Source organism: Colletotrichum lupini, chromosome 10 (genome assembly GCF_023278565.1).
Source record: "Colletotrichum lupini chromosome 10, complete sequence".
In the NCBI taxonomy this organism is placed as follows: Eukaryota; Fungi; Ascomycota; class Sordariomycetes; order Glomerellales; family Glomerellaceae; genus Colletotrichum; species Colletotrichum lupini.
Window position 1 is genome coordinate 1970760 of NC_064673.1, and position 12034 is coordinate 1982793.

General features: G+C 47.1%; 4 protein-coding genes across 4 annotated transcripts; 1 reads left to right on the forward strand and 3 right to left on the reverse strand.

The window, feature by feature from the left end:
• Positions 1 to 1500: 1500 nt before the first annotated feature.
• CLUP02_17751 (uncharacterized protein) lies at positions 1501 to 6687 on the reverse strand (the record flags this gene model as incomplete). The annotated part of the gene is made up of 23 exons (XM_049296655.1): positions 1501 to 1625; positions 1706 to 1969; positions 2024 to 2052; positions 2196 to 2306; positions 2505 to 2580; positions 2654 to 2712; positions 2779 to 2847; positions 2907 to 3022; positions 3091 to 3130; positions 3197 to 3287; positions 3333 to 3426; positions 3514 to 3583; positions 3627 to 3642; positions 3724 to 3895; positions 3938 to 3989; positions 4041 to 4171; positions 4282 to 4556; positions 4627 to 4953; positions 5098 to 5419; positions 5481 to 5557; positions 5584 to 5754; positions 5850 to 5926; positions 5999 to 6687. The coding sequence occupies 23 exons, from the start codon at positions 6685 to 6687 to the stop codon at positions 1501 to 1503; spliced, it is 3453 nt and encodes a 1150-aa protein (XP_049137879.1).
• Positions 6688 to 7171: 484 nt separating this feature from the next.
• CLUP02_17752 (diphthine synthase) lies at positions 7172 to 8106 on the forward strand (the record flags this gene model as incomplete). The annotated part of the gene is made up of 2 exons (XM_049296656.1): positions 7172 to 7306; positions 7381 to 8106. The coding sequence occupies 2 exons, from the start codon at positions 7172 to 7174 to the stop codon at positions 8104 to 8106; spliced, it is 861 nt and encodes a 286-aa protein (XP_049137880.1).
• Positions 8107 to 8225: 119 nt separating this feature from the next.
• On the reverse strand, positions 8226 to 8902 carry CLUP02_17753 (pyridoxamine 5'-phosphate oxidase; the record flags this gene model as incomplete). The annotated part of the gene is made up of 2 exons (XM_049296657.1): positions 8226 to 8648; positions 8705 to 8902. The coding sequence occupies 2 exons, from the start codon at positions 8900 to 8902 to the stop codon at positions 8226 to 8228; spliced, it is 621 nt and encodes a 206-aa protein (XP_049137881.1).
• A 414-nt stretch (positions 8903 to 9316) lies between these two features.
• On the reverse strand, positions 9317 to 9442 carry CLUP02_17754 (uncharacterized protein; the record flags this gene model as incomplete). The annotated part of the gene is made up of 1 exon (XM_049296658.1): positions 9317 to 9442. The coding sequence occupies one exon, from the start codon at positions 9440 to 9442 to the stop codon at positions 9317 to 9319; it is 126 nt and encodes a 41-aa protein (XP_049137882.1).
• Positions 9443 to 12034: the final 2592 nt, after the last annotated feature.

The window sequence follows — 12034 nt, forward strand, 5'->3', positions numbered from 1 at the left end:
TTAGTATTACTAGTCGTCTACCTAGCTTCTATGCCCTTTTTAAATAGTATAACTTATATAAGTAGGACTATTAGGTTAAGAAGTAGCTTAGCTATGTTAAGTAGCTATAGTCTAGTTACTTTCTACCTACTTCGTATATTTAACGACGTTAAACTAGCTAAACGAGCAAGCTAGTAGTAGCTTAAGAAGTACTGCTTTTTAACGATAGTAGAATTATCTACTATATCCTCCTTACTAAGCTCCTTTTTATATATAGACTTAATAAGCCTAAAGATAGCTATATCTAATAGCTAGAGGATATAGGAAGCGTATAGTAATAAGAATAATAAGTAGACGTTATTTTTATAGTACTCTTATATAAATTCTATTATTATATAACTCCTATACTTATTTAGTACTAATAGTCGAGGCTAGTTTAGCTTACTAAGCCCCTTAATAAGGGGGGTCTTAGTCTATAGTAAGAACACTTCCTTTAGCTAGTAAAAGGTAGTCTCGTCGGTCGTTTAGCTATTATTTATTATTATAAACTTCTAACTATTATAAGCAGTAAGTTAAAGAGGGAACTACTGCTATTAAACCGACTTTCTTTTATAAATAACTAGTAGTTTAATAACTCTACTATTAGTAAAGATATACTTAATAATCGTTACCTAGGTACGCGAACTAGGCTCTTTTTTTTGTACTACTATGGCCTCTACTATACCTAAAACTAGCCTATTAGCTCCCTTACCCTCTATTATACTAGTCTTATCTATATTATGCTTATTAGCCTATTTAATACCGCTAATCTCTAGTATATTAAGTAATCTAAACTATTATTTAATTATATTAGTAGTAGCTCTATTAACGCGGCGCGAATCGATTAAACGACTTCTCTAAACCCTTATTAATAAATTCCTTTTAATAAAAGCGTTAATCTATCTCTTATTAAATAGTTTATTATCCCCCTAAGACCTTAGAACTTATTTAGTAAATTCCCTAACTTATTTATAAGTTAATATAATACTTAAGTAATATTATATATAAATTTACTAAGCTAGCTAGTCTTCTTATTATAAAAGAAGCCTCTAAAGCTCTGCGAATACCCTCGCCCTCGTCTAGTGGCCTCTCTTTCGACCCTAAAGTATTATCCTAGGAACCCCGAACTCAATCGAGGCCTTTTTAATAGAGAGACCGTTTCTAATAGCATTAAGTGCCTATTAGAGCTTATTTTCGGTATACGATACTATTACTTATTAATTAGTAAGTGTGCCAAAAAGGAATGCATTTGGACGATTTTTGTAATTGTTATGTTGAATTGAAATAATAGGTAGGGTTTTAATATAGTGGCTGGGAGGGATTTTTGGGGGTGCCCAAAAGGGGGGGGTGCCCAAAAGTGGGTGCTTTGACTTACACGTTCCTTTCAATATAACGATCTTTTTCATGACTCAACTCTAGACGTTTTGTCAATCTCGGCATACGATTAAACGATATCTCGAAGCTAGTAGCCATTGACTCACCTCACAGAGTAGACCAAATTTGTTCAGCACGAGCCAGTTCCGCCTGTTCAAATGCAGTCAGAGAATTTCCTCGGCGCTGTCTGTCGTATATCTTTTCAATGAAACGAGTAATGTCACAATAGTTCTCTACCATGCCACGTCAGCGTTTGAACTTAAGTCGCCGCATGATGTGCCAAATACTATCAAGTGAACTAGCTGAATCTTACTTTCTGGACATTGCAGGGCCTTGTTGAGCTTGCGAAACAGCCGTCCGGTCCTACGGCATCGAAGGGCCTGTTTGATCTCGGGGGCGGCTGTCGTAATAAGGCATACAGCAACCGTAGCCGCTGCGCCGATGGCCGCGACTGTAATCGGATCCGTCATACTTTCAGTGGATATATATGGAGGTTGGATTGGGGATAGGAAGATTTCTGAACGCGAGAGTCCGAAGGTCTCAGTGCTGTCGCTACGACCGTTGCGATAGTTGGGTCCTGGATCCAAAAGGAGTCTTCAGAAAGGATTGATAGGAAGCAAAAAGGGCAGACTGTGGAAGGGGAGTGCTTCTGCTCTGACTCTGCGAGTTTGAGGTGAGAATGCTGTTCATAATCGTTCTCGGGAAATGGGGAGAGATTCATGAACTGATATATAACAGAAATGCGGCAGTCTTAGTCGCAAGATAATCTGCGTTGAGTCCGACGGTTACATCTGATTGCCTACATGTAACGCCATCTCATTGAGTATGGGTTGGCTTGTATCCTCCATACAGGGCAACAAGCCTCCAGCATCTCTTCCTTGATGGCGCAGACAGCCAGACATTGGCATGATCGTCTGGAAGAGTTCAGCAGGTAGGTATCAAAATGATCGCCAAGGAGTAGGTCTAGTAGATGATTCGATAGTTAACGTTGATAGGAGTCAGATCTAACTTGACAGGTGATAGGTTTACCGCCTCGATTGTTACCCCAAGCCCCCATACAGACGGGCCCTTCCGCGTTAATGGTACTTGACTAGTCCACCTCTACTACCAACGTTCCAATGTGGTTGCCTGGGGCTTGTAACCGTCTCCAGAGCATGTCGATGTCACGAAGCAAGTAGGCCGTACGACCTAGACCCACCTCATGCTCTTGGAAGTCAACCCAAATTTGACTTAGTAATAAGCTTAACGCTTAGATCATCACAGATACGGCAGTTGAACGGGGGGAAGGTGTCTTGTTCTGGCGCAAACTCTATCTCAAGACTAAGAATGCCGTGCAGTCACATAGGGCTGGTTCGTAAGACGAGGACTGGTTCGGTAGCACCCAACATTGCGGCTCCAACAATGACGTGTCGTGACTGGTTATCAAAACGCATGGGGGTTGATCTTACGACTGGACTTGTTCCGTTTGACCGATTTGACTAACGGGCCGTTCTAACTCGCTTCCGTCATGGCACACCGAGTTTAGTTCGGTGTGGACACGGAGAAGAACCCTCATCATGACCACTGAGATTCTTGGCTTCTTAGCAGTCAGTGGGATGGCGTGAGCGTGGACTTGGCTAGGCCTGGTCCCCTTGCAATGAACTCTGAGATAAAAGTCGTTCTAGCTTAAAGGGGCTAAACGTTTAAACAAAAGGTCACGCCCAACGGTGCTGGCCAATGCTGGCCAATAATTGAGCCACTATGTGGGGTGACAGGTATGTTGATGCGAGGACAATCTCGTGATATTCGACAACCTACGAGCGACTAGTTGCCTATTAGCTTGAATGGCCAAGGGGTGTAGGCTGGTGGCAGGGCAGAGTGCGGAGCAGGAAAACACGACATGGACAAGAACGGCTCTGGCGCAGTTTAGTTACTTTCTCTGCCGGCTTTGACTACCTTACTTTGTGTTTGTGTGAGACATGGATGTTCAGCCGCGGAAGTTTCCTGCCTGCTTGGTATGTCGGCGCCGCCGAATTCAGAACCAATGACTAGCGGCTAGAACTTGTTCAAAAATGAGGCTTAAAGTCGAGCCAGCTGTCTTTCGCCGTTCTCGTTGCTACTAGGTATTAGTCTTTCCAGTACGTGTCCGATTCGTGTCTTTCTCGTCGTTGGCGTCGTGGCAAAATCGAACTTGTCACTTGAACTCGGGGCACTACCGAGACCGTGGACACGGGGTTACACGCTCCAACACAAACCTGGCCTCAAAGTACCCTGTGGAAGAAGACGCAATCATCATCAATGGTCAAAAAGTCCAGAAGCCACGCCGACTAGATGCGCTAGTACTGAACTCACAATCCTTACTTTCAATTCGACCCCAGAACCGCAGCTTGGAGCTTCCTTCTCCAACCTTAATGCCTGATCTCCTGTAGGCAACTGTGGCGTCTGCCATAAAGGAGGGCTTTTCAACGACCGCCCCCTGCGTAAGTCCTGCTAGCGGACGCGATGGGAGGGGCTTAGCTGTGGACTATGGCTTGTCCCGGGGAAACGCCAGCTTGCTCATTCGAACAAATGGGTAAGCGTTGAAGATGCTGGGGATTGGAGACGGGAGAGGCTGAAGGCTCATGCGGGCATGGGAATGATTCGCGCGCTCTTTCTTAGACGTTGATTACCGTGTTTTGTCGTAGTCTGTAAAACAGATGCCAGAGGCAACGGAGAACATACTCCTTAGAGAGGGAGGTGATGTTGGAAGGAGAGGATTAGAAATGAAAGGCCTCGAGGCTGAGAGAGTGAAGGCATCGACCTAACCCAGGAGAGAGGTGTGACAGCGAAGGGAAATACGTTACGTGTAGGTCAGAACTCAGGGGGGTGGATGGTGGTGATGATAGAACATGATCGTTTCCATTTACCCACAGGGACTGGCTGAGGCCCCCAAGAAACCTGAGAGAATATGCAAACTTCAAAGTACTCCTTTGAGAATTCAAAAGGCGTCAATTTGAATGCCAACCCAGCCTGCTTCAATGCTGTAGATATCTCCAAACTCCATGATGCAGGACGCTCGTCAAGATTTCGCCATTCTCTCGTTAATGCCTCGTGATAATCACCCAACCAGCCGGTCGCAACATGGATCACATCTACTCTCCATCCTAGCCATCCCAATGGCTCCCACCAACCCCAAATCTCAATGTCTGAAGGAGCAATTCTCCCGGGATTACTCCACTCAATCCTCCCCCAAGCTCTCTCTAACACAAGCCCGACACCGTCTCCGAAAGTCCTTATTCTTGCCCTCGCGCTCCTCGCGAAACATGCGTGCGGCCTCGACGTTGGCGGGCGATTCGTCGTTAGGTCCGTGGAAGAGGCTGATGGTGCTCAGCAGAATCGTCTCAGGGCTCTGAACGGGGCTCCACCGCTCCGAGGCCGCCTCGTAGCCGTACTGGTCCTCCTCGGGCGGGTGGAGGATGGAGATGCAGAGCCGGCCGTCCGGGTAGATGTTTGGGTGGAAGGGGATGGGCGTCTGGAAGGTGAGAGAGGGCGGCATAAGGGGGTAGTTTGCCGGGAAGGTGAGTCTGGCGCGGAAGTTGCCTCCTGTTTTTGGGGAGAGAAGTATGTCAGCCTATTGCGCGCGAGCAGGAGGTGAGGGTTGGAGGGGGAGGGGGCATAGCCAGCTTGGTAAGCTCGAAGGGCCGAATCTACTTTGAACAAGCAGCAGGCGGAAGGGAGAAAACATACCTCCATAATACTTGCAGTCGTCGCTGATCATGAGCATCACCTCCCACTCAAAGATGCTGTTGTCATTAACCAGACCGCACGAGATACCGGGGATGTCCTTTCCCGTTTGCATCTCCTTGAGCTGCCGACCCAGCAGCGACGCCGCAGCTGCAGAGGACGATGCCATGGTGTCGCAAGGTCCTGATCTGCGAATCGTTGTAGCTGTCTGTGTATAGGTCCGTGTGTATGTGTCGGGCGGCAAGGGTCGATCGACGGTGACACCAAAACCGAGTCTCGAGTTGTTTGCGCTTGGAGACGTCACGAACGAATAATTGAGGGAAAGCTGACAGTAGGGGCGCGTGGGGTAATGCTCGTTTAAATAATTCGATGCGGCTTCGACTGACGTAAATTGAAGAGAAAAGAAGGCAGTCGTTCAGATGCCGGCTTTGTTGGCTCGAGATTTTGTCGTTTGCTCCAGTGCCTTGTTCGAGTGAGGTGGGAAAGGACTGGAAATATCCAGCGTGGAGAGGTTGCTGATGGCGGCAAACGGACCCGACCGCGGGCTGGTTGTCGAAATCGGAGCCAATGCGAAGGTGGGGTTACCCGAGCTGCAGGGGTTCGAGGTGCCGGTATCTGAGGGGCTTCGGTCAGCTATCTCACCGAGACAGACCGATAGAACTTCGGTGAAGGAATGTCAGTTTTGTGGTTGGGGACAGTGAAGACTTACCGTACCTAGAACCGACGCACTGCTTCGAATCAATTCGCATATTCACACGTCCATGGTGACTCTTCGAAGCTTGGGATCTTTCTTCCCATCGTGTTGCCAAACAAGGGTATCATTTCTCGCGTCCTGATCATCGTACAGCTCTCGGAATCACCCGCCTCTCGCGGCACAGCTTATTTCTTCTTCGTCCCTCCGAACCCCGTAATCCCCATCGCAGCCATCATATCATCCTCATCATGCTCGCCCTCAATCCTCACATCATCTCCATATTCCATCTTAACCTTCTCCGCCGCCTCTTTCTCGGTCTTTCTCCTTTCATCCGCGTCTTTCCTCTTCTTCCTCCTCTCCTCCGCCTCCTTGGCATTCTCCTCCTCACGTAGCGCAAGCCTATCCTGCAAACTCGTCGCCTTCTCCTTTTCCAGATCCAGCTTCCTCTGCCAATGCCATTCAATCCTCTCCCTCACCTCCTCCGCACTCGCCCTCTTGACCTCGGTCTTCTGCCCCGTGTTGGCCAAGTGCTGCGGCGTGTTCAAGTGCTCCACAAACTGCTTGTTGTCCTTGAACGTGAGATCACACGGCTCGCAGTAGAATCCCGCGCCGCGGCCTCTCTTGCCCACACCCGCGCCCGCGGGCACGAGCTGCGTCTTGCCGACCTGCGCGCTGAGGTCCAGGACGTTGCGCCGCGCCTGCGTGAGGGTCTCGTCCCCCGTCAGGGGCTTGTAGTATTTCTTGCCCGCGAGCTTAGCCTCGTACCGGGCTTTGGCTTCTTCTTTTTCTTTGGCCTCGCGGTCTTTGGCTTTGGCTGCGTATTCGTCTAGGTCGTAGGTCTTGCGGAAGTCGGTGTCGCCTGCAGGCGCGCCGTAGGCGCTTGCTTTCTTGTCGGCCATTGTTTGGGTTTCGTGACTGGGTTCTCTGTGGAGGTAGGTACTTCGTGACGGTGCTCCTCGTCGGCAGCTTCGCGATCTGAAGAGGGGAGATACGTCGAAAAAGTCGAAGTCGGATTCGTTTGTTGGGCAGGACCCGCGACGAGCAATAGCGTGGTTGATGGTTACAGAGCTTGACCAGACGCGTTCGATGATGAAATTTAAAGCCTGGGAAGACGAGCTGGGGTTGAGTGAGGCTGCAGGGGTTGGGGATCAGAATTGGGAGGGGCCAGGCGAGACAGGGTCCAGGGGGTGCGATGGTGGGGTTGTAGCGCTAAAAAAAAAAAGATACCTACCCCTCCATCCAATTCCCCCTCCAAGGTGTGGAAGAAAAAAGTTACGCCCAACTTCGACGAATTTTCATACTTATTGAACGACTGCCTGTGACCAGATATTCGAGCACACGTCAATACTCCCCTCGGAAAGTTGCAGAAGAACAACCGCCAGAATGCTGTACCTCGTAGGACTAGGTCTCTCCGACGAGACCGATATCACAGTCAAGGGCCTCGAAGTCGTCAAGAAGGCCTCGCGAGTCTACCTTGAAGCCTACACGAGCATCCTTCTCGTCGACAAGGCCGTCTTGGTGCGCCTGGTCTTTTCAAACTATTCTCTTTCCCGATGACAGGTTTTGTCTAACACCTGCGTCAAACCATCTAGGAAGCCTACTACGGCCGCGAAATCGTAGTAGCAGACCGCGAAATGGTCGAATCCAACAGCGACGAGATCCTCCGCGACGCCCAGACCGAAGATGTAGCCTTCTGCGTCGTCGGCGATCCCTTTGGCGCGACAACGCACACCGACCTCGTCCTCCGCGCCCGCGAGCTCTCCATCCCCGTCGCCACCGTTCCCAACGCCTCCATCATGTCCGGCATCGGCGCCACCGGCTTGCAGCTCTACAACTTTGGCCAGACCGTCTCTATGGTCTTTTTCACCGACACCTGGAAGCCGGCCTCCTTTTACGACCGCATTAAGGAGAACCGCGATATCGGTCTGCACACGCTCGTCTTGCTCGACATCAAGGTCAAGGAGCAGAGCCTCGAGGATATGGCGAGGGGACGGAGGGTCTACCAGCCGCCGCGGTACATGACTGTCGGACAGTGCGCTGCGCAGATGCTCGAGATTGAAGAGGATAAGAAGGATGGCGTGTATACGCCTGATAGCCTGGCTATTGGAGCGGCGCGCGTGGGAGGCAAGACTGAAAAGTATGTTGCTGGCACGCTGAAGGAGTTGTGCGAAACGGATGAGATCCTGGGGGGCCCGCTTCACAGCATGGTTCTCCTCGGCAGAAGGGCACACGAGCTGGAGCGCGACTACATTCGCGAGTTTGCGGTGAACAATGAGACGTTTGACAAGAGCTGGGCTGCGGACTATGGGAAGCAATAATCGTCATTCATATCCCGTGACTGGGCGGGGTTTTGCGGCTTATTCCGCCGATAACCTTCATCTACTTTGTGCTATTATTACATGCCGCCGCCATTATTACAACTCTTACGCATCTTAGCTCAAGAGGAAGCTGAGCGGTACTGCTCGACCTCCTGGGAGGAGACTTCTCTCAACTTATTGACCTTTGCCGGGCTGCCGGTCACGACACCCTCGGCCAGCTGGGCGACCTTGCCGATGAAGGTAGCGTTGCTGAGGGCATAGGTGATGCTGACGGTCTTGACGCGGATGATACCGATGCGGGGATCGTTCTCAGAGCCGTCGTGGGTGCCGTCACCGAGGTCACCGACCCACGCCTTGAGTGCAGGGCTGTAGTGCTTCTTTACCAGCGAACGGTCGGTAATGACGCTAGAGACACCTGAGACGGAGGCCCAGTCACCTGAGCTGTTGATGAAGGAGATGTTGATGTGGGGATCGCTGTCAATCTCATCCGTCTTGTTGGACTCGGTGTTGGTGTGGAACAGCAGATCAATTCCGCCGTTTTCCTGGGTAGACGTTAGAAAGAAAGAGCTCGTGAGAGGCGTCAGGGTAGAAAACGAACCGTTGCGGCCAGAGCCATGGCGCGAGAGACGAGAGCGCCAGACTTTGCATCTCTGGTGGTCATCATGGCAAACTTGGTCTTGTCGGCGAAGCTGACAAAGGCCTCGACCTTATCCTTGACGGAGACATCGTTGTCCTGGTTGGCTGCCTTATAGGGATCGGCGGGCTTGCTGCCGGTGGAAGTGTTTGAGAAAGACATGATAAAAGGGGTTCTTGGGAGTTTGTTTGTGGTTTTGGGAGGATTGATTAGTCTTGAATGGGATTGAACGCGTCGATTGAGCTGAATAGTCCGAATGATGGATCGTGAGAAAAGTACAGGAGAAGACATTGAGTTGCACGAGGGAGGTTCTTGTAGAAGGAGTATTTGAACCCCCTCCTACCTAGGGCGGCCCCTCAGGCGAGCTGACCTCATTGCTGTAGCTACGTGCAGCCAGGCACGACCGATTTCATCATCGAAAAAGCACGTTGGGAAAGGTCTCAAAAGGAATTACCTAAGGTAGGGTAGCTAGCTAGTGACTGAGCGACGGCCGAGTGACCACGGGTCGCAGTGTCGGTCGCGCGGAGGTTAGGGAGCTTGAGCTGCAGAGCAGCAAATGGGCGAGACATCATGACGTCAAGAGCAGAGGGGCAGATGGCGTTCGTTCCTGCCTACCATAGAAGGGGCCAGCCCGCAGTGGCACCACGGGCAAATGGGGTTCCATGAGGTAAGGTAGCAAGGTAGGTAGGTAGGCAGCTCCATGAAAGTCTCGATGAACGACGCGTTTTATGGGGTTAAATTCATCATTGATCGTCTTGTTTGCGTGGTCGGAGCTGGGTTGATGTTGATATCGGCACTGGGCGTGGAGTGCTCCATGGGAGCGAATCTGCTGCTATGTGGCATTGCGTGCAGTGCACATGAACCATGGGAATTCCTACTTAACACATGAGCTCCTCGGTCGAGCTTCACTTACGAAGGTAGCCTGCCAGTGGGGAGCGTAGGTCTTCAATCAATAAATGCCCAGACAAGGTAGCGCAATCCGAGCTTCGGTTTAGCCTTTCGATTGCGACTTGTGCCAGCGGCGTCAGCTGTCGCCGGTCTGTGTGGCATTTTTGTTCTCCATAAGTCGACCCACCCCCTTTTGGCCACCCCCCCCTTTTGGCCACCCCATTTCTCCATCCCAGCCACCGCATTAAAACCCTACCCACGATTTTCAAACCACCACAACAATTACAAAAATCGTCCAAATATAATTCTTTTTTATATACTTATTTATTAATATATAATAATCTCGTATACCGAAAATAAAGTTATTCGGGCTCTTAAGGCTATTAGAAGAGGTCTCTTAGTTAATCGGGCCTTAATTAAGTTCGGAGTTTTAAAGTTAACTCTTTATAACCGTAGGAGAGGCTATTAAACGAAGGTAATAGTATTCGTAGACCTCTAGAGGCTTCCTCTATAGTAAGAAGACTAGCTAGCTTAGTAAGTTTATATTTAGTATAATCTAAGTATTATACTAACTTATAAATAGCTTATAAAATTTACTAAGCGAGTTCTAAGATCCTAAGGGGATATAAATCCTCTTAAAAAAAAAAAAAAAACGCTTTTTTAAAAAAGAACTTATTAATTAAGGTCTAGAAAAGTCGTACTATCGATTCGAGGTATCTAAATAGGGCTATTATTAATATAATTAAGTTATAATTTAAATTACTTAATATACTAAAAATTAGTAATATTAAATAGGCTAATAAGTATAATATAAATAAGACTAGTATCCTAGAGGGTAAGGGATTTAATAGCCTAGTTTTAGGTAAAGTAAAAACCATAATAATATAAAAAAAAGAGCCTAGTTCGCGTACTTAGGTATTTATAATTAAGTATATTTTTATTAATAGTCGAGCTATTAAACTACTAATTATATATAAGGGAAAGTCGGTATAATAGTAGTAGTTTCTACTTAAACTTAACCCTTATACTAGTTAGGAGTTTATAATAATAGATAATAGCTAAACGACCGATAAGACTACCCTTAAGTAGTTAAAAATAGTATTCTTATTATAAACTAAGACCCCCCCCCCTTAGGGGGCTTAGTATACTTAATAAGCCTTAACTATTAGTTCTAAATAGCTATAGGAGTTATACGATAACAAAATTTATATAAGAATACTATAGAAATAACGTTTACTTATTATTCTTATTACTATATACTTCTTATATCCTCTAACTATTAGATATAGCTATTTTTAGACCTATTAAGTCTAAGTATAAGAAAGAGCTTAGTAAGGAGGATATAATAGATAATTTTACTATCGTTAAAAAGCAGTACTTTTTAAGCTATTATTAAAAAGCTCGTTTAGTTAGTTTAACGTTGTTAAATATATAAAGTAGGTAGAAAGTAACTAGACTATATCCCCCTAATATAGCTAGACTACTTACTAATTTAATAATCCTACTTAACTTAGTTATACTAACTAAAAAGACCGTAAATACTAAGTAAGTAACTAGTAATATTAAAAAAGTTATTAACTAGGTATTAGTAGCGTCTATTATTAACTAGTTAATACTTAGGAAGGCTAGCGAGCTCTATAATTAGTTAAAGTTATTTATAGAGCTTAGTCTAGACTATAATACTTAACGACTACTATTTAAAAAAGTAAAAAAAGTATTTAACGAGTAAGCCTACTATTTAGTAATATTTTAGTACTATATTCGAGTTTTAAAAGCTAAAGTTAACTAATTAAGGCTATAGAAAAAGAAGAGTATATTAATAAACCTAAACACTAAGTTCGTAAATATTTAGGATATATAGAGAGCTTAGGAAGACTTTAGTAACCGTCTAGTTAGTCCTAGTCGACTCGTATGGGTCGAATTACCTAGGGAGAATAATAACTATATTATTATAGTAGTAGAAGATAGTTAATTAATTAAGTATAGTTAGTAGCGATGTTTTGATACTATGTTTTGATAGGGTGGCCAAAAGGGGGGGGGTGGCCAAAAGGGGGTGGGTCGACTTAGTCCAGTCGCGATGCAGATGCGAGAGGCACAGACAAAAAGGCTGAAGGCATTGACAGCCACGGAGAGACAGAGGAGAAACGATTAGTGGTTGCTCCGATTATCTGGGGTAAGAGTTTTGCGTGACTTGAAGGATCAGACTGAGGTGCTCTATCGGCAACTCCCACAATGCCGTGACTGACGAGCCCGATGCTGCCACCAAACAACGATCGGGATCGGGAAGCTACAACGGGGCATCCGTACTTGCCCTCGTGTCTCCTTTCCTGCCTTTGACACCTCTCTCCAGCCTTACATAATGCACCTTATGTCAAGGCAGGTAGGCGCACTCTGTTTACTTTCCTA